General features: G+C 45.4%; 1 protein-coding gene across 3 annotated transcripts in view; it reads right to left on the reverse strand.

The window, feature by feature from the left end:
* The window catches only part of PPP2R1B (protein phosphatase 2 scaffold subunit Abeta), a 34,385-nt gene extending 10,168 nt beyond the window's left edge, over positions 1-24,217 (reverse strand). For 2 of the 3 annotated variants that reach the window (XM_047070060.1, XM_047070061.1), the window contains exons 1-14: positions 24,084-24,217; positions 23,162-23,252; positions 22,669-22,769; positions 19,081-19,313; positions 18,620-18,767; positions 13,836-13,991; positions 13,519-13,633; positions 13,061-13,131; positions 12,326-12,460; positions 11,382-11,555; positions 8,624-8,684; positions 3,973-4,127; positions 3,478-3,620; positions 2,993-3,084 (exon numbers count right to left, since the gene is read on the reverse strand). In XM_047070060.1, coding sequence (XP_046926016.1) covers positions 2,993-3,084; positions 3,478-3,620; positions 3,973-4,127; positions 8,624-8,684; positions 11,382-11,555; positions 12,326-12,460; positions 13,061-13,131; positions 13,519-13,633; positions 13,836-13,991; positions 18,620-18,767; positions 19,081-19,313; positions 22,669-22,769; positions 23,162-23,252; positions 24,084-24,197 — 1,789 coding nt within the window. In that variant the 5' untranslated portion in view covers positions 24,198-24,217. Of the gene's footprint in view, positions 1-191; positions 2,588-2,992; positions 3,085-3,477; positions 3,621-3,972; positions 4,128-8,623; positions 8,685-11,381; positions 11,556-12,325; positions 12,461-13,060; positions 13,132-13,518; positions 13,634-13,835; positions 13,992-18,619; positions 18,768-19,080; positions 19,314-22,668; positions 22,770-23,161; positions 23,253-24,083 lie in introns of those variants that run through there. The other variant, XM_047070059.1, reaches the window with a different exon arrangement.
* Positions 24,218-24,793: the final 576 nt, after the last annotated feature.

Raw genomic sequence — 24,793 nt, forward strand, 5'->3', positions numbered from 1 at the left:
CAACGTACACTGGGGGCCATCACGCCAACCCCAGCGGGGCCGCTGCCAAAGTGGGGCCTGAGGAAGGGGGGCCCAACCCTCGCGTAAGAGTGGTACAGTCCTTCCTGGGCCAGCGGGAGAAGGAGACGCAGTCTGGTACCTTCGACAACACGTTCTTCGCACGCAACACATCAGAGGACAGGTTTTAGAAATTCATTCAACATGTTTTTATTGAGCACCTTCTAGTTAGGCCAGACACTGATCTAGGTGCTGGCGATACAGGAGAAGACAAAAAAAATAGACAAAAATCCCTGCCTTTCCAGACTTTGGGGGCTGACATTCTAATGAAATCAAGATAAGAAAAGTAATCCATGGCCAATATGACCAGTTATGAGCCAGAGAACAGCTCCCCTGAGTAACAGAAGGGATTCCCTATCGCTTAATCAGAAAGTCAATCAAGTCCCTACGGGGTCACCCAAAATGACAGAGCCCTGCTTAGCTCCCAGACCCATGCTTGAGAAATCAAGGGCTTCTGTCTCCTCTTGACCAGTCTTGGAGGGAGAGGCCAGTGCTCAGGGCTCCCCAGGAGTACACTTAAAGTCTAAAAGGCATTTAAAAGTCTGTCCCCAAACCAATGGCATTCCCAACCAAAGAGTAAAGCAATAGCTGTGTGACTTTGTTTCAAGAATCAAGAATCCGAGACAATAGCCTCTCAAATATGCAATTCACCAAGTGGAACACAGCCTGCAGAGAACAAAAAGAACCATCAAACTAAAATTAAAGTGTTTACAGCGTAACAGTAAAGACATTAAAATGAGAATGCAGGAAAATTTTTTGCATAGCAATAGATTTAATCCTTGGCCCAAAAAGTAATAAAACAGAAACTTCCTAGAAGGCAGCTGGCAGTTTCAAATGCAGGCCGATACTGTCTGAGTCAGGTTCTGTTTATCTAAGGTATGACAAACCTGGAAGCATTTGGTCCAACTTGGTTTTTTACATAATGGTTTCATGTGCAGACCTTTATAGTAAGTCTTCACCTTCACGGAACAGGACAGGGTTCGCTGGGTTTACACAAGGTTGTGAGTGAAAGAAAACAATTCAAAAACCCAAACGGAAACAAGCAAACCACACAGCAACATACGAGGAGCAAAACATAAGCTACAATGAAACGTCATTAATTAAAATTATTAGGACAAGGCGAGTTTGAAATCTCAAAGAAAAAGTATCAATATTCTCGGTGAAATACATAAATATTTCAGGGACCTAGAGTAAAATGAATACATCTAAAAAAAAGGTGTAACCCGTAACGATCCTCATGGAAGTTTTTTTAATAAAACTGAAAAGAGTGATCAGTAATTGGCATATCAACTGGCTATCAATTGGATAAAGGGGGCTTTTTAAAGAGAGCTTTTTAAAAAGATTGAAGTAGTTCAGATACTATGGGTTTCCTGACATAGTATTAATTTGCTTCAGCAAACCCTTCGGCTTGGCTCATTACCTTAAATTCCAGGAGAAATTAACGAGGTTTTACCGTAAAGTACAAACACAAACACTTCAAACGGTAAGTCTCCAGCGTCACCCACACCAAGACGTTAGGAAGGAAGCTTCAGTTGGTAGCTACCGGCGGCACAAGGCAGCGAGGACCAGACGTCAGCAGAGCTGAAAGCGGAGCCAGCTAGAGAGCAGGAATCCCTCCCAGAAGCCGACCAGTGGTTTCTCTACTCAGCAGACACACAAAGGGCAATCTTACAACGAAGCAGTAAAACGACTGCTTGTCAGGAGGCACTAAGTTTTAAGCTTCTGGTGGAGAGACCAGGAAAGGAGGTGGGGGGAGGGAGCGAAGGAGCGGTGTTTGAATGCAGTTGCCATGGTGAGCCACTGAAATTCAGTCAGCTTCCAACACCCCGCCAGCAGCAAGTGGCATCTGTGTTTCAGGTTTCCGAAGGACATGATTACAGCAAAAATCAAGCAAATAAACCCCAAGACAACCTCTACGTGAACCCTGAGCTTCCACACTCCCCTTTCATGGGAGACACTAAGGCAGACCATCAGTATCCAGGAATATGTGGCTTTCACTAGGTGACATCTCAGTGTAGCTCCCAGAGTGTTTATAAAATAAGGTATTCCAAATCATGTACATTTAACTTTGGAATCATGGAGGGAGACACACACAGATACATGTAAACATCAAGAGAATCACTCCACTCCTTGTCTGGGTCCAAACCCATCCAGACGTGGTTGGAGACAGTAAGTGGCCGGGGCCTGACCAAACAAACAGCAAGCGTGCGGGAGCCCCGATGGTGCCGGATAATCATTAGGAGGCAATCAAGAAATGACCAACCAAGGGTCAGGAACTGGTCACAAACAAGAAGAATGCGTTAAATGTAATTATCCCAAAAGTGAAGAGACAGACAATCCCATTTCGTCTTCAGAAAGAATCAAGTCACTGAAATTTGATCTCTTGTAAGTTGTTGCCATTTGCTTGGATGAAGTCTTGAAGGTTTTCCACTCTGTGTCCACCCAGCATAAGAGCACCTTGACTAGAAATCTGTGATAAGAATTTAGTAAAGTCTTTTCCCTCCTGTTCCTCATTATGCCAATGCAAGCACTGGAAAATTCCAAACAGAATCAAGTTAGTGGCACAGAAAGTTCATGAACTATCTGTGTGAATGTTCACTATGCCAACAATGACCCAAAAGCATGACATGGTTAACTTCTCACCGTGCTCAGTTTCTTTACTCTGCCAGGCTCATCAAGTTAAACTTTAAAACCATTACAATCCAGACAACAAACTGTTCTTACCAGTGAGAATCCTAGTCCACCCAGCCCGATCCCTGGGACTAAGAAAATGGCCTGCTCAGCAGTGGGCCAAAAAGGTTCTACAGGGGCCAGGGGCCCAGGCGTTGTAGACGCTCTCGGCCCTCCGCTCCTCTTCACCATGGCCTGCCCACCTCGCTCATGCCCACCCCCGCAGCCAAAGCCCGAGGTGCAGGACGGAAACAGAAAGGCCTACCACTTATAGCTTCCTGTGCGAAGTACTTGACATCCACGTCTTCATCCTGGCCCAACTTCTGCAGTACTGGCTTCACTTCCTCCCGCAGAGCACTGAAATCCAACAGGATTGTCTGTGAAAGGCAGTCCTCTGAGCCACATAAAGGCTCTAGGATATACACGTTCTATGGTAATTTTGAAAGTTTAAAATTTTTAAAAAGTTAATTCTTTAGGCAATTTCTGGATACTAACTAGGCAATCGCAAAAATCCTCAATAGCTTCAGACAACGATCTGCTGTTGCAATCAATAGCATACAAAATCATACAGTAGCTTCAATGTAGAAGTCGGAGTGAACGCTTCAGACACGGTTGTTAAATGATCATCTTTACACAAACCCCCATCTCAGGTAAAGGGAAAATCACTGACCTTAATTTTTGCTCTAACTCCCCACGAGAGGGTAAAAATTTAAATCTACTTCTTAAACCAGAGTAATACTCAAGTCTTACTCAGTGTTCAGAACTGGTCCAATTTTCTGAAGAGATTTGGCTACATTGAAACGGACGTTCGCCACTTGGTCTCCTGCCATTTTCAGTACAACGGGCAGCATGTGCTTCGTGGTTATTTCCTGACCGCAGGCTTCAGACAGTGCCTAAAAAAGAATTAAGAGAGCGCACTTAAAACACTTTCTCATGTACTTAAATATCCCCAAATCTGAAACAACAAATTAACGTTTAATAAGAAAGTAACTGACCTGCAGGAAAAGGTTTCTCGTTTGCACCTCTGAATGCGGGATACAAACGAGCATTGGAAAACTCAGTTAAACCGGAATTCCCGGCTGACCGGACTCCTGCACATTTTACCATGAATTTAAAAACGGATGTTTTCTCTCGTCAACCGTCCAAGTTAATCGGTATAAGAAACAGATTGTTCAGAATTCCGAACGACAGCCCCAAAAATCTGCTTACCGCCTGAGCTTAGCAATAATCCTGCGGAAGACTCACGTTAATGCAGAATAAGGTGGTCATCCTGTGCAAGTAATTGGGATCGTTCGCCATGACTAACACTCTGGGAACGATGGTGTTCTGGGCCCACTCTGTTCCGAACTTCTGAACGAGCTTCATGAGGTTGTTGGTGGCGGCTTCGCGGATAGCATACACTGGCAGCAGAGGCGCAGAGCACACGGTCACGAAACTTACGTCAGGAGCACAGCCCCGTTCGCTCACATCGTCAGCCAAGGGGACCAAAAACCAAACCCTCCCAACACTCCCAATTTAGTTGTACTACACTGGCAAACATGCTCAGACGTGACTCATGATATACTGACTTGGTCTTATCACAGTTTACAGATGTGCCCTATGTCCAAGACAAAGGAGGTAGGGAGCTCATTCTAGTGCCTACTATGTGCCAGGTGATCCGGAAGGAAAACAGAGGCTCCCTCCCTTCAAAGATCACGTGCTCTATCAGACACGTAAGCTAACGCGGGCCGACAAGTCACGTGGTGGAAGACGGACCCTGACGAAGAATGAAAGTGTGTAGCAAAGGTCCTGAGGGCTGTACCAGAGTGGAGAGAAAAAAGAACAGGGAGGTCTGGGAAGCGTCAGGGAAGAGACGACTTGCTCTGGACCTCAAAGACTGAGGAGGATTTGTGTAAGCAGAGAGAGGAGGGCGGAATTCCTGGTGGGCACAAATGGACCCAGGGTACAAAGGAGACTAACAGCACTCAGCAAGCCATCAGGTCGGAGTCAGGGGGGACCTGGAACACACAGCACCTGGAGAGCTAAATTTAGACCCTGTAAGAAAAACACTGAGTTTTTAAGGCAAAGTTGTAACCTGATGACCACTGTGGTATTTAAGCAAGATTATTCCAGCAGCGACAACGACAGCTGGGGAGACAAGGCCAGCAAGGAGGTCGCTTAGAGGCCAGTGTGGCCCCCTGCATGACAGCAAATGAAAACCTCCGACGACCTGCCTCCCTGCCCTTAAAATGCTGATGGTGCAACAGCATGTCAACGTCTTCTGTGAATGACCGCCAGCTTTAACGTCTAAGAATTCCCTGTAAGATCATTTATCGAGGACACCGTCAATCTAGATGATCAGGCCTGAGCTACTACCTCCTCAACAACTCGCTGCTGCGCACAGCACTGACAAAGGTCAGGTCTGGTGCTACTGCATTTCGCAGGTCCCGGAGGACGCCACGCTGGGGCTCAGATAACGAGTCCAGGGCAGGGGGCACGCACTCCTTATTCTACTTCTTTCCCTAGGCAGGCCTAACCCTCCTGGGTAACGGGACAGGCAAGGGTAGCCATCCAAGCCACAGCCCCAGCCCTGGAAGATTTATGTGAGGCTTCTGGACAGAAAACACCCAACTCTTCCCAGTGAGCAGATCCTCAGGCAGTGCCAACTGAAGCCAACAGGAAGGACCGCGCAGCCAAGAAAGTACATAATTTATTACCAATATGAAACCTGACCAAGGTCTATGGGAGAAGCAACCTGTCAGTGACAGCCAGAAGCATTCGTGGAGCGCACTCAAGCCAACTTTTCTACCCGCGCCCCAAGACCCGAATTCCCTCCACATTCAGAGCCTTCGCGTTTCACACAACCCCCTCCCCGTCTCCCCCGCTACGGTGGAACCACCAAGAGCATCTGTGTCTTGTCTGATTCTGTTGTTCAATTTGCTCGACATCCTTCTCATCATCACGCCATTACCATAGGAAGGGACCTCACTGCCAGAGTAAGCAGAGACAGCGCACACACTCAGCCTGGGCCCTGACCTCAGCTGTACTCAACGGGACCTGGCAGACGCCCGCGATGGTCCTGGCTCCTCTGAATTTTGTGCCAAAAGAACGCAAACCATTCCAGAGTTCTGCCAGTTGGCTCTCCTTGTTTCGTCTCTCTCCCCTTCCCCTCAAGGGTCCCTCTGAATGCCTAACACCCTCCATGTGCTCACTCTGATGCCTGCCCCCTTCTGTAAGCAATCCATTCCCCTTCTAGATCCCTCCCCCTGATCAATACTGTCCACTCAACCTCAGAAAAAGGGATGACCCTTTCTCCTTTATACTACTCTGGACTTTCACAATATTCTTGCAGTAGTTTAGTAAGCAGGAAAAAAGCTTCAAAAATGTAACAGTGATCACTACATAGCAGTTAGTCTAAAATGCAGAACAAAACCAAACAACAAAATCCCATGTGATTAATTACATACAGAACAACTACAGAGCTGACATTTCATTGATTCAAAGAACGCTTGCAATGCCTTAAGTTTAGCATGCTAGTGTGCCGCTGCAGAAAAAAGGGCCAAGGGTCCCTCTTACTCCCCAACTGGGAGGGAAAAAATCTGAGCACTGAGAAAAGAATAACTGACTTGCACAGACAGTACAATCTTACATGGAAAGGATGTCAGGAATTCAATTCTCTGTGGAACATTAGGACTTTAAAAGTTCCTCAGAATTGGGGCACCTGGGTGGCTCAGTCAGTTAAGCATCCGACTTCGGCTCATGTCATGATCTCACGGTTCGTGGGTTCGAGCCCCGCGTCGGGCTCTGTGCTGACAGCTTAGAGCCTAGAGCCTGCTTCAGATCCTGTCTCTCCCTCTCTCTGCCCCTCCCCTGCTGGCACTGTGTCTCTCTCTCTCCCCATCTCTCTAAAAAATAAACAGTAAAAATAATTAAAAAAAAAAAAAAGTTCCTCAGAATTTAGAATGCAAGCTTTCAAAAAAAAGTACCGAATGACCTGCTGGGATGTGTCTTTCCACTAACATTAAATATCTATGAGAAATAAACATTTGCTTTCAAAAAGGAGAGAAATTTCTTTCCTACGATTTGCCAAGCTTAAGTTTCATTTAAAAAGAAAAAAAATAGGGGCGCCTGGGTGGCGCAGTCGGTTAAGCGTCCGACTTCAGCCAGGTCACGATCTCGCGGTCCGTGAGTTCGAGCCCCGCGTCAGGCTCTGGGCAGATGGCTCGGAGCCTGGAGCCTGTTTCCGATTCTGTGTCTCCCTCTCTCTCTGCCCCTCCCCCGTTCATGCTCTGTCTCTCTCTGTCCCAAAAATAAATAAACGTTGAAAAAAAAATTAAAAAAAAAAAAAAAAAAAAAAAAAAGAAAAAAATAGGGGCGCCTGGGTGGCTCAGTCGGTTAAGCGGCCGACTTCGGCCTAGGTCATGATCTCGCAGTCCGTGAGTTCAAGCCCCGCGTCGGGCTCTGTGCTAACAGCTCAGAGCCTGGAGCCTGTTTCGGATTCTTTGTCTCCCTCTCTCTGACCCTCCCCCGTTCCTGCTTTGTCTCTGTCTCAAAAATCAATAAATGCTAAAAAAAAAAAAAATAATAATAATAATAATAAAATAAAAGAAATTAAAAGAAAAAGAAAAAAATAAATTAGCCATAAAACGGTAACCTTAGAGGACAAGAAAATAGTCTTCACATTTAGGTTGAAAACGCTAAAATTACTTGTATATGCTTTCACAAGATTTGCACATTTCCTTCACACCCTCCTCTTCACTCTCTTAGCTATTTAACCTCCCACATGACCGAAACATGCCCTTAGAGCAACCACTTCCACATACAAGCGGACACAAGCTTCCCCCTCCTTCCAAATACCCAGGCAGAAGCACTGCAGATGAGCAGAGATCCTGAGTACATACAGGACATATAAGATGCTATGGTACTGAAACAAGATGCCTATCATATCCACCAAAATATGCAACCAAAGTTGCTTATTTTATAAGCCCCCAGAGCCCTCATATGAACAGGTGTCAGGCCACACTGAAGCTGCCAGGCCTGGACATGTGGCCTAGCTGTGAATGTCATGGGTACAGAGGGCACCCCTCCCCTGCATCGCTGCCTAGCAGACCAGAGGAGATACATGCACCTGAGACCTTAGCAAAGAGTCAACGTGTAAGGTGGTTTCACAGAAAACATCCACTGCCTTGATATTTTGATATGCAGCACCACGAGCTTTCAGTGAGTTTGTGGCGCTGAGAAGAAAAGGATTCCGTGATTGCTGAATGATGTTACGAATACAGAGAAGATGAGTTATTTCAAAACCTATTCTCTAAAACAGGTGCTCCATCTGACCTGCCTGAGCTCGAGGCGTCACCAGCTGCCAGGGAACAGTAAGCCTACCTCTCATCAAAAGCAGAAATCCGGGTGCCCCCCTGCCCCAAGTCATAGCTGATGTCTTCCATTCCGAGACCCCGCCCCTGAATACCTCCTTCCCTATGTCACCTCAGAGAAGCCAAGCAGCCACTTCTACCCCCTGGGCCTTTCATCAGATTCCAATCCCCACCCCACCCGATCTATAGGAGCCGAAAACTAGAGTACCATGTTCGACCAAAGGCCCTTGGGACAAGGAAGGAGTGTAGGGTTAAAAAAGATAGTTTGAAAATAACATAACAGAATGTCTACGAAACAGGGCAGAGATTGTTTAATGAAGAAGATAAAATTTAAGATAAAAAGAAATTGGCAGAAAATAAAAACGTCAAGCTCGTGTTCAAGGGGAGCTAACTAGACTCTAACTGAAGCCTTTCTTCGTCCCTACAGACGTAAGGCTAAATGTCAGATCAGATTAGGATTCCTTTCAAAAAAGGAAACCTATGAACAAAATGGATGTACACAAACACACAGGCCTTCCATAGTAATCTGTGTTTAACTTACTCACCATGGTCCACAAGCCAGGCCATACATAAAGAATTCAGCTTTTCGTCAAAGAACTCCACACCCTAAAGATACAGAAGATTCCATTAATATGTATCTCCAAAGTTCAGAAATCAAGATGGTCTATTTACATTACATCAAAATGACCCAAAAGCTAAAAAAACAAAAACAAAAACAAAAAAAACAAAAAACAAAAAAAAAAACAGGTTTCCAAATAAGCTGCATGCATGAACCAGCCAGAAAAAAATAGCATGGAATGTGATTTACAAATTCTGAGACTATCTTATTAGACAACAATCATAAAGAAAGAAACCGTACATGAGATGGCCCAAGCCCTGCTAGGTGGGAGAGAAGACGGTAGGGGTAGCCAGGAGCCAGACCCGACACTGCAGACGTGCTGGAAAAATGCATCGTGGACGGAGTGCCAAGCAGCATCTAGATCACTTGTGAAAAATAAGCTACCCACGAAAATACCTGTCCATAATAACAGTTCTCATTTTTTTCCTTCCTGGTTGATATAATAAATCCTTAAGGATGAAGAAATTGACATCGACAAATAGAGAGCTTCCCAATTAAAGAAAGAATTTCTGGGATGATGGGAGAAAGCAGAAGAGGGAGAAGGGAGCAGGCACAGGACTCCAGGGGAAGTGGCCCCAGCACAGAGTCACAGGTGGAACCACCCCGGCTGTCCCAATTCTGTTCTCCCTGGCAACAGGAGGTCACTCCAGCACGGGCGGAGGGACACACGCCCAGCCCTGTGGGACTCTGCGGCATGCGGGACAGTGCCAGGTGACGTCTGCTTTCCTAGTGCCTCCTTTGTGGGGTCTGCATGTTTACAGGTTTTTTAATTTCTCTGGCGACTAAGAAGTTACTGACCAGTGACTGTGTACTTTAAATAAAGACAGTGAATATAAAATTGCAGTGCTTTGAAAATGGTGACTGAATACAAGAGCTTTATGATCACAGACTGTGAACAGCTGTTAGCATACACTTCGATTACCATGCCAGCTTTCAAAGACAACCTCTTCACTCCAGGTAATGGATTTTTCTTGGATCTTAATTATTGTGGCTTAACTTTACATTCACCATGGTCCACAAGCCAGGCCACATATAAAGTCTTGGAAGAATTTTACAAATTGACTATGTGATATAAAAATCTTTACACGTAAGGTGATAAGTAACAAGGCAACATGATACCAACAAGAAGTTGAGGATGTGGACAGCGTTCCCAACTGCTGCACGTCTCCCCCGCCAGACAGGTGTGAGTCCGCCAAACTCACCACCACCCGCCCTGCTTCCAGACTCCTGCACCACACAGCTACCCACCTTTGCCAGCTGCACAGGTCTGAAGGGAGCAGAGGTTAAAAGAAACATCACCCCCACCCCCCCTTCTGGACAGTACTTTCAGTCTTCAGCAGTTAGACACTGCCGCTTTCTACTCCGGACAGGTGACCCATGACAGTCACCAGTGAAGAAGAGAAGATGACCCTCAGCAGCACGTGGGAGTCACAGGAAAAACAGATAACAACATGACTTCACCTGACCCTATTTAGCTATACGCAGATACCTCTGGCATCCATTCTGAAGAACGAGACACTTCAAATTTTTTAAAATATATGATGCCACAGACATGCACAGGGTGCGCTTTGTAAACTAAATATGCCAAAATCAGTAATATACATCCAAGGGTCTAAGAAAAGAGAAATTACATCCCACCTGCTGTGATCTGACAGTAATGGAAGTCTGGGGGAGAGGGGGACACAAAATGTAGCAATGTTAGCTGCAAGCGGACAGGTATTAGTAGCTTTCTCAAAAAATATTCAGGTATTCGTTCGTTCGACATTCTACAAATAGTTACGTGCTTAACTGCTGCCAGATACTGGCGGGCTCTGGAAGAAGAACACTGAACACAATCGCTGCCCTAAAAGTGATCACTTGTCCTTCTCCCCAGCTAAATTTTTTTTTAAGAGACAGCAAGTGTGGGGAGGGAGAGGGGGAGGGAGAGGGAGAGAGGGGGAGGGAGAGGGAGAGGGAGAGAGGGGGAGGGAAAGGGGGAGGGGGAGGGAATCCCAAGTGGGCTCCACCATCAATGCGGAGCAGGATGCGGGGCTCAATCCTGCAACCCTGCAACCCTGGGATCATGACCTGAGCTGAAATCATGACCTGAGTCGGACACTCAACTGACTGAGCCACCCAGGCGCCTCTGAAATTTTAATTACTATGATTATCAGAGCAAAACTAACCATGTAACATAAACAGCGATAATGTGGTCTCTGTCCAAAATACTAACACTATAAACATCATATTCCTTCCCTATATGATGATTCCTCAACTCCCTGTATCCAGAATGTAGGAAAAGTGGTAACCAGGGACATTTTGCTCAGAATATGGGCAAACAGGGAAGCTGCCCAGAGCAAAAATCAAAGCTGACGTATCTTGAAACCACACTCCCTTTTCTTCTCGGTTAAGAATTCCTTCAGACATGGAGACACTAAATACCATGCTCTCTTATACATACCAAAACGACATTCTCCTATGGCTTTGCTATTAGGTGGTGAGGAGGTGAAAGGCGTTTCTGTAATACCTTCTTGTTAGAAGTTAATGCACTACAGAAGATCAAAAGCATCCTATGGGCAACCAGGTCAGACTTTCATGCATCTAGATGAACATTATCAGATAAGCTGTGTGGGGCTCCTATGAGCCACAGCGACTGTGCCCGACGATCTGATGCTACCCATCATTTGGTGAGCCAAGGTACTCACCAGCTGGCCCGCCAGCAGTGGCATATACTCAATGATGGCCAGCCGGACCCTCCACTTGGCATCTTCAGCCAGCTCCACTATGGCAGGAAGGAGAGACTGAGAGAGCTGACGGATCCCGATCACTTCATTTACACAATCCAAGTTAGAGATGATATTCAGACGAACTTCCGGACACTGCAAGAACACATATGAGCATCAAGGTCTCTGCCAACATTCTCCTACTATCATGATGAGGTTAACAACTGCCAAACATTTTTTTTTAAATAAGAAAGTACTGACTCGGGTGAAAAAAAAGTACAGCCTTAAAACAAATACTCACTACTCAATTCAAAGCACATAAATGTAACTGATATCTACCAGAACTTTCAATGAAAAGTCTATAGGACAGTAAAAAGCATAGGCTCTAGAATCAAATTACACTGATTCCAATCCCAGATTTGCCACTGCCAAAACTTTGGGTGAATTGTTTACCTCTCTGGCTCAGTTTCCTCATCTATAAAATGGGGATAATAATGAGATGGGCTTCATAAGATTGTTTTGAGGATTAAACATAACCATACATGCAAAGCATTTATGATCACGCCTAACTGACTGTATTCGTCAACAGATTTTATAGCTATCATTAGAATTTTGATACTATAATATTTAACTTAAAGCATTTAAAATGAAGAAACATTGGCTTTAAAGAGATGACATCAGTGGCTATCAGCAGGAATCAGGCAGAGAGGACATAAAAACGTTTTCAGGTCTGTATCAATGGCTCCTTGTGCTCATTTTCTGCAGAATTTGGAACTCCAAACCCAAACACAGGAATTGTCACTGGTTTAAAATAAGCTACCTTTTTTTATCCCTTCATCCCTGTTTCAGGTTCTATTTTAGTGCAACCCCAAACCAAAACCAAACAAATCACTATCAAAGGCAACAGAGTTTTTAGACGGACTCACCTCATCCTTTAACTGAGCTAAAAAAAGAGGTAGAAGGTGTTCAATGGTATTCTCTTTTCCCAAAATGGTAGACAATCCCATAATTACAGATGCTAGAGCCGATTTGACATGTTGATTTGTATCAGATACTAATTCCTAAAATAAAATCAAAATTAAAAGCCTTCTTTTGTGGCAAGATGACAGAGACTTCCACACCATCTCCCAAGGAATTTAGAGACAGCACTATTTCAATATTCACTGGCTGATACATTTCTTCAGATCATCTGTGTAACAACACAAACCTATGTACCAAAGAGCATTTTACAATTCCCAACATAATAAATAACAATGTCACATTAACCTAACTGTCCCAATTATTCCCTATCCACCTTCACACTCAAAAAAGCTTTAAGGTCTATGTTTTTTTTCTTTTCTAATTTACTCATTTATTTTTGAGAGAGAGAGAGACACAGAGCACACACGCGGGTGCACGAGCAGGGGAGGGGCAGAGACAGAGAGAGAGAGAATCCCAAGTAGGCTCTGCACTGTCAGCACAGAGCCCAATGCAGGGCTCAAACTCGTGAACCGTGAGATCATGACCTGAGCTGAAACCAAGAGTCAGCAGTAACTGACTGGACCACCCAGGTGCCCCTCAAAAAGCTTTAAGGTAAAACAAAGAAAGAGAAAAATGGAGGTAAAGTCTGCCTTGTATCATACAGGGCAGAGTGAAACAAAAAATAACCTAGTTAGGTTTACCTTTATATAGGGGAGAATCTGACTCATAATTATGGTCTCTCTGCCTTCAGTGGGTAAGTTCTCACAGAGTTCTAAAAGAGATAAATAGAAAACAATAATGCTTACATACAGCCATTTACAAGATGCCAGGTTTACCAAGAGGTGCAAATTAAATGAAATCATATGTTTAAGCAAATAAGGGAAGAGAGGTCTTATTCTGAGCGTACTTTTTATCAATCTATATGCCAAATACACCAATCCTAAAAAGGCATCTTTTTGACAGGAACAAGATACAATGGTTATTTGGTTTTAAATATAAATAGAGCAGCTCTGTCTCACAGTGTGACATTTCCACACGCTGAAATCATCTCTTACTCAAAGACACGTCCCACAATAACAAACATACAAAATTCACTGACATTTAAAAAATACACCAAAAATGAAGGCTATGTCCTGAGACATCAATTGAACGCCTTAACCTTTTACTTTGTGGGCAGCAGCTGCTCGGACTTCAGCTTCACAGTCTTTGAGTAGGTTCTGAAAGGCGGGGATGAGGTCATTTAGGGTGATTTTAGGACCCACAGCTTTCTGGAGCTATAAAAAAAATTGTACATGTTTTAATGCACGCTAGCAAGTTTAACATGAACAAAACAAAACCAGTATAATCTTCAAGTATATTCTTGCTACAGGCATTCCCATTCAGAAGAATTCATTCAGAAACTTCTGGTACACAACAAAAAAGAGGTTTTGTTTTTTTGGTCTTAGTACTTAAAAGATGTCACTATAATAACCTTACCTCTGAAAACTTGTCAGCTACCATATAGCGAACCCTCCAAGATTTATCTTCCGCTGCTTGCCGGAGTGTGGGCATCACCAGAGCCTCAAGGTCCTCCTGGGACAGCAACTGGGCGATACTGACACAAGCTTCCACAGCTAAGAGACGCACTGAATCCTAAAGGAATAGAACTTCTTTCTGTTAGTCAGATGATATCTACCGAGAGCCACAGGGCAGTATGTGTGGTACGAGGCAGTGCTGTGGGTTTCATTTAAAAGAAGAAAAAAAAAAAGGGCATCTGGGTGGCTCAATGAGTTAAGGGGCTGACCTCAGCTCAGGTCATGATCTCACGGTTTGTGAGTTCGAGGCCCCCGTGGGGCTCTGTGTTGACAGTTGGGAGCCTGGAGCCTGCTTCAGATTCTGTGTCTCCCTCTCTTTCTGCCCCTCCTCTGCTCACACTCTGTCTCTCTCCGTCGCTCAAAAATAAATGAACTCTAAAAAAAACGGGACGGAAAGAAGGGAAAAAAAAACCCACTGCATACAGCTTCATTTCTGTCTTCCTTCCTTCCTTCCTTCCTTCCTTCCTTCCTTCCTTCCTTTCATACAGCTGATCCCTTTGCCTGGAACAGTGTATCAAAATCCATAAAGGGAGAAACAACCTTGCTCTAGGAGGGCCTGGGTGGCTCAGTCAGTTGAGCGCCTGACTTCATTTGGCTCAGGTCGTGATTTCATGGTTCGTGAGTTAAAGCCCCACATATGTGGCTCTCTGCTATCAGCACAGAGCCCACTTTGGATCCTCTGTCCCTCTCCCTCTGCCCCTCCCCAGCTCATTGTGTCTCTCAAAAATAAATAAACATTTAAAAACAAAATACCTTGTTGTAGAGTGAACAGTAATTTCCTTGGCTAGAGTGCAGAGCTTTTATTAAGGAAAACAAATGAAAATGTAAATATTAAATAAAAAAAAGAGAACATTATAATGATGTCTTCAAGGCCTCCTCTAATAAGTTGTTGAAGGACAAAAATGAAAACTACTTGAACAAGCTGTTTAACAGATCAGAACAAAAATAAGAGAATAAGGCTAGGGGAAACAATTAGGAAGCTCAGTTTTTAAAATACTCAGTTTGGGGTGACAGTAATAGTTTAGGCATGAGATGATGACTTGGAAAGAAACACACGAAAAATAAAAGAGTTAGTAATAAAAAACAACAACAACACTGGATTTAAATGTTGAGAATCGGGGGCAGAATAACTTTGAGGTAACCAAGCCTAGAAAAAAGAGGCCAAAAACTTTAGAAAACTGTGAGATTAATGACCTCAGCTCCCCAAATGTAAACTGCCAAATGTCAATGTGATACCTACGTGTCTTTTGACCAAGTGGAAACACGCAATTAGACACATCAATGAGAAATTAGGAATTGAGATTACAGACTTGGAAATCTTAACAAATAGAAACTAAAAATATGTAAAAACATAAGCACCCAGGAGGAACCAAAACTCTGAACACCGTGTGTGCATATGCTATTACATATTTCACAAATATTACACATCATACTTTTCAAAATATTACAAATTTTAAAAATCGTCCATGAACAATAATTTACTGTATCCCCAAGATACTCGCTCCTCTACCCACAAGGAAACGAGCCAAAAAAAGGCAGAACTAGGTTCCTGGTAGTGGAACCTAGGAACTTTGAATCCAAAAACAAGGCTCTATCAAGGGACTACTATCATCTCTGGAAATATTTACCAATAAATATTTGTTAAATTCATCAATGACTTTTCTCCCCAATACCTGCTCCTCTTCCCAGCCTCTTCTCTGTCTCAGCAATGACACCACCATCCACCCGGTTTGGGCTAAAGCCAAAGGTCAAGGTCTCCTTGACTGCTCTTTCCCCTCTTCCCATAGTCCCAGTGACTCTGCCTCTAAACCTATCTCCAGATTCTCTCCACCTTCACTATGCCACCTTAGTTCACCATCCTGTCTTGCCTACGTCTCCTAACTGGTCTTCCTGCTTCTAAACCCCACCCCCACCCGCTTACAATTCAGCTTTTACCCAGAAGCCAGAATGCCGGGATGTTCTTTTTAAAAGGTACATTACACCAAGTCACACCACCTCTGCTTACAATCTAGGTGTATTCTCACCGCGCCTAGGAAAAAACTTCAAACTCCATACCCTGACTTAGAGGGCCTCCATGATCTGGCCTCGGCCTATCTTCTCCGGAAGACCTTACCAGAGTCCCTGTCACCCGCTTTGTTCCAACCTGACGGCCTTTACGCTAGGTGCCTTCTCCCGGTGGAGCTCCGGTACTCCAGAAAAGGGTATGGCATTTTTCTTTTTGTTTCTTTTGTTTCTCAGTTTGTATCACTACTTCAGAGTCCTTCTCTGACTAACCAGTCTAGAGGAATGCCCTATAATCAGTCCCTGTTACATCACCCTACTTTATTTTCATCCTAGCATTTATCACGCTTATTGATCTGTTTATAATGGTTAAACACTGTAGCCCAGCATTGGAACGGTGCCCGATATGTAGCAGGTACTCAGTAACTGTTTTTTCCAAAAATGCATACGCCAGGAGCCCCAATTCTACCAGGGGTCAGACAGAATACACATACACATATCATACAATTAAGCACTTATTTTTTTTTCTAATGTATCACAACTAGAAATTATATGCCTCTTAACGAAGTGTACAATCCCACATATAATGTGGTCTTATCACCCCCAAAATATCAAACCTAAATCTCATCAAGCCTCTAGATCATGGCTGGGGCAAACACTGGCCGAATCCAAAACTGCAGCTACTTCATGTAAATAAAGTTTTACTGCAACACCACCACACACATCAGTTTACATATAGAGCTTCTGTGCTACGAAAGCAGAGTAGTTACAACAGAGACTGGCCCACAAGGCTGAAAATATTTACCATCTGGCCCTTTACAGGCAAAGTTTACAAACCCTCCTCCCCCACACTACGTTCAAGTTGCAGGAAATACTGAGGACAAAAGAAAATGTTAAATTATACTGTGGGAAGCATCATCAATAAAATCCCAAATGAGGATTTAAACCTCTGCTGTCCGATGTGGTAACCACCACCCACATGTGGCTCTTGAGTCCATGATATACGCTAATGCCCATGTTCATATGATCACTATTTTGGACGCAGTGTGTTAAATAACATAAACTATTAAAATTAATTTCCCATTTTCTAGTTTTTAAAATGTGACTACTGGAAAACTTAAAAAATTAACAGGTAACTTACACTGTATTTGTTGAACAGTGTGGTTTTAAAATTTTTTTTTTTTTCAACGTTTATTTATTTTTGGGACAGAGAGAGAGACAGAGCATGAACGGGGGACGGCCAGAGGGAGAGGGAGACACAGAATGGGAAACAGGCTCCAGGCTCTGAGCCATCAGCCCAGAGCCCGACGCGGGGCTCGAACTCACGGACCGCGAGATCGTGACCTGGCTGAAGTCGGACGCTTAACCGACTGCGCCACCCAGGCGCCCAACAGTGTGGTTTTAAACTATAATGTTCCATAAAAATACAAAGAGAAGTCAGAGCTGGTAACCACAAAAGTCAAGAGAAAGTGTTATCTGAAGCAGGCAGGGGGTGGGTGTGCGTGGGCGAGAGCTGGGGCGGGCTTCCAGGGTGGTGGCTGTCAAAGTTCTGCCTCCTAACCTTCTTATTATTCAGAGTTGTATCTTTTGTGCTCTCCTCTATATGGTATTTCAGTAAGTTTTTTCAATTATTTTAAGGTAAGATTTACCATCTTTCAATATGAGACTCATCAAGAGGTCCTCCACATGTGAAGTGAATCCAGGAAGACACCAAGCAAATTAAAACCCACACGCATTCTTCTGGGGTCCAGAAACTCTGGGGGTGGATCATCTAGCCATAAAGAAGGCAGTTCGGCTTAGCCATGAAGGCCCTGAACTCTGGAGCCCAAATGCCTAGATTCTAACCCCATCTACACCACTGCAAACCATGCCATCCTGAAAAAGCTACTTCGACTTTCTGTGTCTGTCATTCCCTAACACGTAACATGGGCTATCTACCTCATGGGGCAACTATTACCCAAGTATTTCTTTTACGTAAAAACCCCTTAGGACAGGCTAAGAAAAATCACACACTTACTGCAGGTGCTCCTTATTGTTATTATTTCTACACCAAAAAGATCCAGATCCTTGGACTTAAAATTGCTATTGTACAAAGTCCCCCTATACAGTCCTCCAGAGAAGGGAGAGGCTCAGACAGCCTTCCTAACACATTTGTTTATCTGAAAGTCAAAAATCCCAGGCAACATGACCCCGCTGTGACCGGCTGCAATACGTGAAGGTGTGTTAGCCCTTAAAGCAGCTTTGGTCTTCCCTTCTTAGAGGATTCCCATCTCCTCTCTGACTCCTGTTTTAACCACTGCCAGCACAAGAGAAAATCATGGTCTGGTTAAGAAAGAAATGGAAAGGCACCAAGATGGCTCATACTAAATTCTATCTAGGGGTGCCTGGGTGGCTCAGTCGGTTGAGCTTCCGACTTTGGCTCAGGTCATGATCTCACGGTCTGTGAGTTCAAGCCCCTCATCGGGCTCTGTGCTGACAGCTCGGAGCCTGGAGCCTGCTTCTCATTCTGTGTCTCCCTCTCTCTCTCTAACCCTCCCCCACTCATGTTCTGTCTCTCTCTGCCTCAAAAATTAAGTATTAATTTTGCAAAAAGGATCCTAACATATAACCAAAACTCCCAAAGGAATCCTTAAAACGTTAGAGGAAAGGAAATCTATGTACCTCAGATACTAATCACTAACTTACCTGTTCGTCTGAAGCTAGGTTAGTGAACAGCGGAACAATTTCACTTTTCACACTGTCTAATTCCAAAACTTTTGCAAATTCGCCCAGTTTGGAAGCGGCAGCACGTCGTACCATGGGAGTGTCATCTGAGCACAAGGAACGGAAGTGCCTAAAGCAAATGATAATGAAGGTATTTCCTGTCAAGTACCACTGAATTAAATGCCCCCAACACACACACACACACACACACACAGACACACACACACACACACACACGGCCACCTTAGAGGTTTTCTTTTATGAATATCAGTGATTAGGTAGGCTTCTAATCTAAAAGCACTCGTATATTCAATTGAATGATAAAAAGTCATGTTATCACATGTGTCCTGCTATCAGCCACTCACAGGTAACAGGGTATTGTATAACTGTCAGCCAGAAGTTCCCCAAAACCCCAAATAACTCAAAAAAACAACGTATCTTACTGTCTAATTTCTGCTCTGACAGCATCTGAAGCCCTGGGATAGCAAACACTGAACAAGCCACACGCAGATGTGCGAGAAGTGAACCAGTCTCCACTCGCCAGGCGCTTCACCAGAGGTACAAAATGCGCTTCCAGAGCATTAGGAGGGTGCTCCTGGGAGATCTGCCTCAGCGACTCCACAGCCTTGTCTCGAACCACAGTCTCTTCCACAGTTGCCAGACTTTCCAAAGGAGGCTGAATAGGCCAAAAAGGAAAAATCAGAAAAGAAAACTTACTGAATCAGGGTAGATACAGATTATCACCTTTTACAGGGACTGAAGGGAGGTGGTACATGTAACCAGAATGTTCGCTCATCACACCAAATGGTTACTTTCAGTTCACACAGTGATAACATATGGTGTGTCCAACCTGAAGACACGACTTCTGTAGGACAGCCAAGGTCTCATGTCCCAGATGGCAATTCCCAGATGGTGTCTACAAACGACACCGTGGAGACTCGACACAATATTAATATTACTGTGAGCTGAATGACTAGGTTTAAAAGATATGTAGCCAAATTCAGATAAGACCATGTTTTTCCTCAAGAGTAACTGCAAAAACATGAGCAACAGTGGGCAGCACAATTAAAGGATGACATCTCATCAGGCCACTGAGGCCACACAACTTTCGGAGAAGCAGCCCTGTCCACCAGCCCCACACCATCAACTTACCTAACATGTACGAGGCTGAGTACGAAACCACTTTTTTCAGAAGACACTGCAGACTCTTTATGAGCGAGACAGAGAGCAGGAGTTGTGGACAGAGCAATGAAGAACACAGAGATGGTAGGAATCCCTGTTTGCAGCTTTAGAAACAGAAGAGACCAAAAGGGTTGGTCTGGAATAGGACCAGAAAGTGAACATGACCCAGCCCAGCGAAAAGCACACGAGGGCTGGTTCTCTGAACCTCTACCTTTCTGGGTTTGCCTTTGGTAGAGGCGTATTCAGCATACGCCATGAGCTGCAAATGTTGAAGATAAAAATCCACAATACAGGACTCACGAGAAGACTGAAACAAAATTATGACTCAAAGAAAACAACTGTGTCTACTAATATTACGTTTCAAAAAACGTTTAATACACAAAAGTAGAAAGTACTTGGCATTCCTAAGAGGTATTCCAGAAGCCCTTTAAAACGATACTGCTTTCTTACTTGAAAGGCCTTTCACTATCTACGTCTGCCTCCTCGGAGCTCCTCTCATACAGTATCAGCGGATCATCTCTATCACTACCATAGGATAAGGCCAAGCTCCTGAGAATCAAAGACGAGTTGTCTCTGGATTTTAACTCTGCCTAAGTCTCCAGGCCCTCTTCTACTGTTCCGCCCACGACTCTTGTGTACTCCAGCCACACAACCTGTTTCGCACTTCCAAACCCGAGTCAATGAATGATTGCTGTATTTTAGCACTGAGGACAGAGAAAAAACAAGGCAGACAGGTTCTTCGCTCTAGTGGACTTTTATTGTAGTGCAGGAAGACAACTAACAAAGAACATAATCTTATGGTGATGAGTACCCTGTAAAGAAACAGAATAGGATGATGTGATAAGGGGTGACTAGGAGGCAATTTCAGGCTGGGTGTTCAGGAAAGGCCTCTTTGAGAAGATGCACTGAGGTTGATATCTGAATGACAAGGACGCAGCCACCAGAAGCTCAAGAGAACATTAGAGGGAACAACATAGGGCAATAATCTTAGGGTAATAATAAGCTTGGTTTATTCAAAGGACAGAAAGAAGATCCCTGTAAACAGAGTGAGGTTATCAAGAAGGAACACAGTAGGAGATATATTCAGAGATAGCTTGTAACTTAGCTTACAAAACCTAAGACAGGGATTTGGATTTTCTTTATTTTTAAGTTTATTCATTTATTTTGAGAGAGAGAGAATGAGCAGGGGAGGGGCAGAGAGAGAGGGAAAGAGAATCCCAAGCAGGCTCCGAGCTGTCAGTGCAGAGCCTGATGCCGGGCTCAATCTCATGAACCATGAGACGGTGACCTGAGCCAAAATCAAGAGTTGGTCACTTAAGTGACTGAGCCACACAGGTGCCCTGGAGTCTGGATTTTCTAAGAGCTGTGGCAGGAAGTAACCCATGTGCCAGGTGAACAGTGGACTACAGGGAAGGGTGGGAGGCAGGAGTGGAGAACGACTGGTCAGGATGTTACTGCAGTAATCTAGCAGAAAGACTGTGACGTCTGGAAAGATGAGGAGAGATGAGCTAGGTAGTAGTGTGGAAGAAGGAAAGTGAACTGATTTGGAATGCATTTGGAATCTACCGAATTACTAACAGATCCAATCTGGGAAATGAGTGAAAGAAATTTTCAAGAACGTCTTCTAGGTTTTGGTTTGTGCAAATGGGAGGACAGTGATGCCGTTTACTGAGATGGGACCACTAAATGACAGGCGTATTTGGGGGAGGAAATGGAGTTCCATTTCAGGCATGTTAACATTTTTTTTTTTTTAAGTAGGCTCCATGCCCAGCAGGGAACCCAACTCAGGGCTTGGACTCACGAACCTGAGATTAAGACCTGAGCTATGATCAAGAGTTGGATGCTTAACCAAATGAACCACCCAGGCATGTTAAATCTGAAATGCCTGTTTGATATCCAAGAGGAAAAGCCACAGGCAGATAATGTAGAGAGATACAAGCAGATATCTCTATCTATGTATCTGGAATTCTATGGAAAGGTCAGAGGTAGAAACAAAAATCACAGATCAACATCATATAGACAGTATTTGAGCCATGAGGCATATATGTCTATCTTGTCCAAATGATGTCATCCCTCAAAACCTAATTCAGACACCATCCCCCAAGAGGTTTCTCTCATCACCCTGGATGAATCCCTTTCTCCTTTCTGCTATTCAGGTACCTTTTATGTGCTCCCATTCTTCCATTTAACACTGTACGGTAATTATCTGTCAATACCTAAGGCAGAAACCTCATCCCATTCACGCTGGCCTTCTTCACAGCAACACTGTAACTTCAGGGCCTGATATAGCAGGTGGTCAGTAAATGTCAACCAAATTGAGCTGAACTCATCAAATCCACAGAGTAAATCAGAAGCAAACCACAGGCTTACAATCAAAGACAAAAAGCTAATAAACATTTCCAGGGCACCTGATTGGTTCAGTCTATAGAGCATACAGTTCTTGATCTCAGGGCTGTAAGTTCAAACTCCACCCTGGAAATAGGGATTACTTACAGAAATAAAAGCTTTAAAAAAAAAAAAAAAAGAAAAGAAAAAGCTAATAAACATTTCCAAATTCATGACACTGCTAGATGAGAATTAAAATCTCTAATTTCAGGGGGTGGGGAGAAGACCCATAAAAATAATCGAACCCTTTTTCTCCCAGCTGGCAAGTTCACACAAAGTTCTGATGCTCGCAGTCAGAAAAAGGGTTGAATCCGAAGTGCCTACATTACCTGTCCTCTCAACAGCCAACACTGAGGCTATCTACAAAAAAAACCCTGCATTAAAAATGTAGTGTTCCTATCGACAAATACTGTATGGTTTATACAGGTTAAGTTATGGAAGAATGGTAGGCAAAATATACTCACCAGCAGACAGTGGGCAAAGTCAGGACCTCCCACCAGGCCAGTGAAATTTCCCAGTTGCTCAGCAAGCGCTAACAGTACCTCATCTTCATCATAAATCGTATCTGGAAACGACAACGACCAGGTACTCATCAAGAAAGAGAGCAGGCCCGGAGCTGGACACTCACAGAGAACTAGGAATAGACTCTATATTTAGCTAGAGGGGCCCATCACAATCCTAACAGCATTCCAGAGCTGTATGACACAATGAATTAGAAATTGATAACCCCCTATCAATGACTTTCCCATGAGCTCAACAGTTAACTGAATACATCTGGCCCCATTATGCTATGCCCTGTCTTGTTTCCTCAGAGTGCATCAGGCTCAGCTTAGTACTCAATAGTGTGGATAACACTTTCTAAAAAAAAGAGTCAAAGTTTTGAAAGCCACTGGAAAATTTGAAAGCCACGGAAAATGGAAATGGCCATACCTCTCTTCAAACAAAAAATTCATATACCTGTAAGGAATGGCAGCAGTTCTGTTCGTGTCCTTTCTACTCCAAGTGCCAGAGCAATTGTGGATAACTTCTTAATACTGTTAAGGCGGAGCTTTAAAAATACAAAGTGCAAAGAATAAACAGTTGTGATTTAGACCAAAACAAGAATACTACAAACAAGTGAGACAACGACACACACTGAGAAAGAGGCAAACCTTCAACTTGGGTTTGATTCTATGAGGAACCTCAGAAGCAGTGGAACATGCCTTCATTTTAACCAAACGAAGATTTTTTTTAAGAGCCACACTCACAGGCCCGTTAGAAAAAGAAAATACCACATACAGGAAGGGAGACGATTTCAAAATGAGAGCACATTGTCACTAGTGAAGCAGGTGAAAAGGTTGAAGACAACCCCTGCCTCTCCAAAGAAAAGTTACAGCACAGCTAACGCACCAACTCATCTAGGTAAGCCACCCCACTCTCTCTCTACCCACCAAGCACAGCCAGTTTCCCAGCCTAGAGGAAAGCTTTCATTCACCTGCAGCCCGCTCCAGCCCCCTTGGGCCACGCCGGCCTCCTCCCGGCCCAGGACTGGACGCGAATCCTCCTCCCTGCACCGCCCGGAAGGGGCGCCCAGGCGGGAAGCCGGGGCTGGGAAGCCGGGGCTCCCACAACCGCCGGGACCGGGAGCTGGGAGTGGGAGCTCTGCCCAGGTCCAGATAAGGTCTGGCCAAGCCACCACACCCCTCCTGGGACTTTCCCCTCCTCTCAATTAAATTTCTGCTCAGAAGCCGAAGCCAGCTCTTTCAGTCCCCGGGCCTCTCCCACTGCCGAAGCCGGCTCCTTCAGTCCCCGGGCCTCTCCCACCACGGCGCCGGCCTTCCTCCTCCCCTACCTCACCCCCCGCCGGGCCCAACTCCATTCCCCGGCCCGACTCCAGTACCTGCACATCCTCGTTGCGGAGCTCGTCGATTAAAACCGCGATCGGGTATAGCGAATCGTCTCCATCTCCTCCCGCTGCCCCCGGGCCGGTCCCGGGCCCCGCTGTGCCCGCCATGTTCTTTCTCCTCCGGCTGGTCGCCACCGCCCGCCCCGCGCCCAGGCCCCGCCCCGCGCCCAGGCCCCGCCCCGCGCCCAGGCCCCGCCCCGCGCCCAGGCCCCGCCCCGCGCCCAGGCCCCGCCCCGCGCCCAGGCCCCGCCCCGCGCCCAGGCCCCGCCCCGCGCCCAGGCCCCGCCCCGCGCCCAGGCCCCGCCCCGCGCCCAGGCCCCGCCCCGCGCCCAGGCCCCGCCCCGCGCCCAGGCCCCGCCCCGCGCCCAGGCCCCGCCCCGCGCCCAGGCCCCGCCCCGCGCCCAGGCCCCGCCCCGCGCCCAGGCCCCGCCCCGCGCCCAGGCCCCGCCCCGCGCCCAGGCCCCGCCCCGCGCCCAGGCCCATGCTCCTGCTTCGCCGAAGTGGGGGAGTAGAGTCCCCGCCCGGCTGAAGGAGGCCCCCACGTGGACCCCATTGCGGGGGCTGCACGTCTAAACTCCAGAACAAGGGTGGGCTGAGGAAGCGAATGGAGCCCCCACATCCTTTACACAGCCGAAAGAAACAGGGGCAGGAATGCATTCTGCTCATGATGGGCTGAAGGGATCAAGGACCTACCTGAGTGTTGC

Source organism: Lynx rufus, unplaced genomic scaffold, assembly GCF_022079265.1.
Source record: "Lynx rufus isolate CCGP_SWC_20201006 ecotype Redwood Valley unplaced genomic scaffold, mLynRuf1.p SCAF_9, whole genome shotgun sequence".
In the NCBI taxonomy this organism is placed as follows: Eukaryota; Metazoa; Chordata; class Mammalia; order Carnivora; family Felidae; genus Lynx; species Lynx rufus.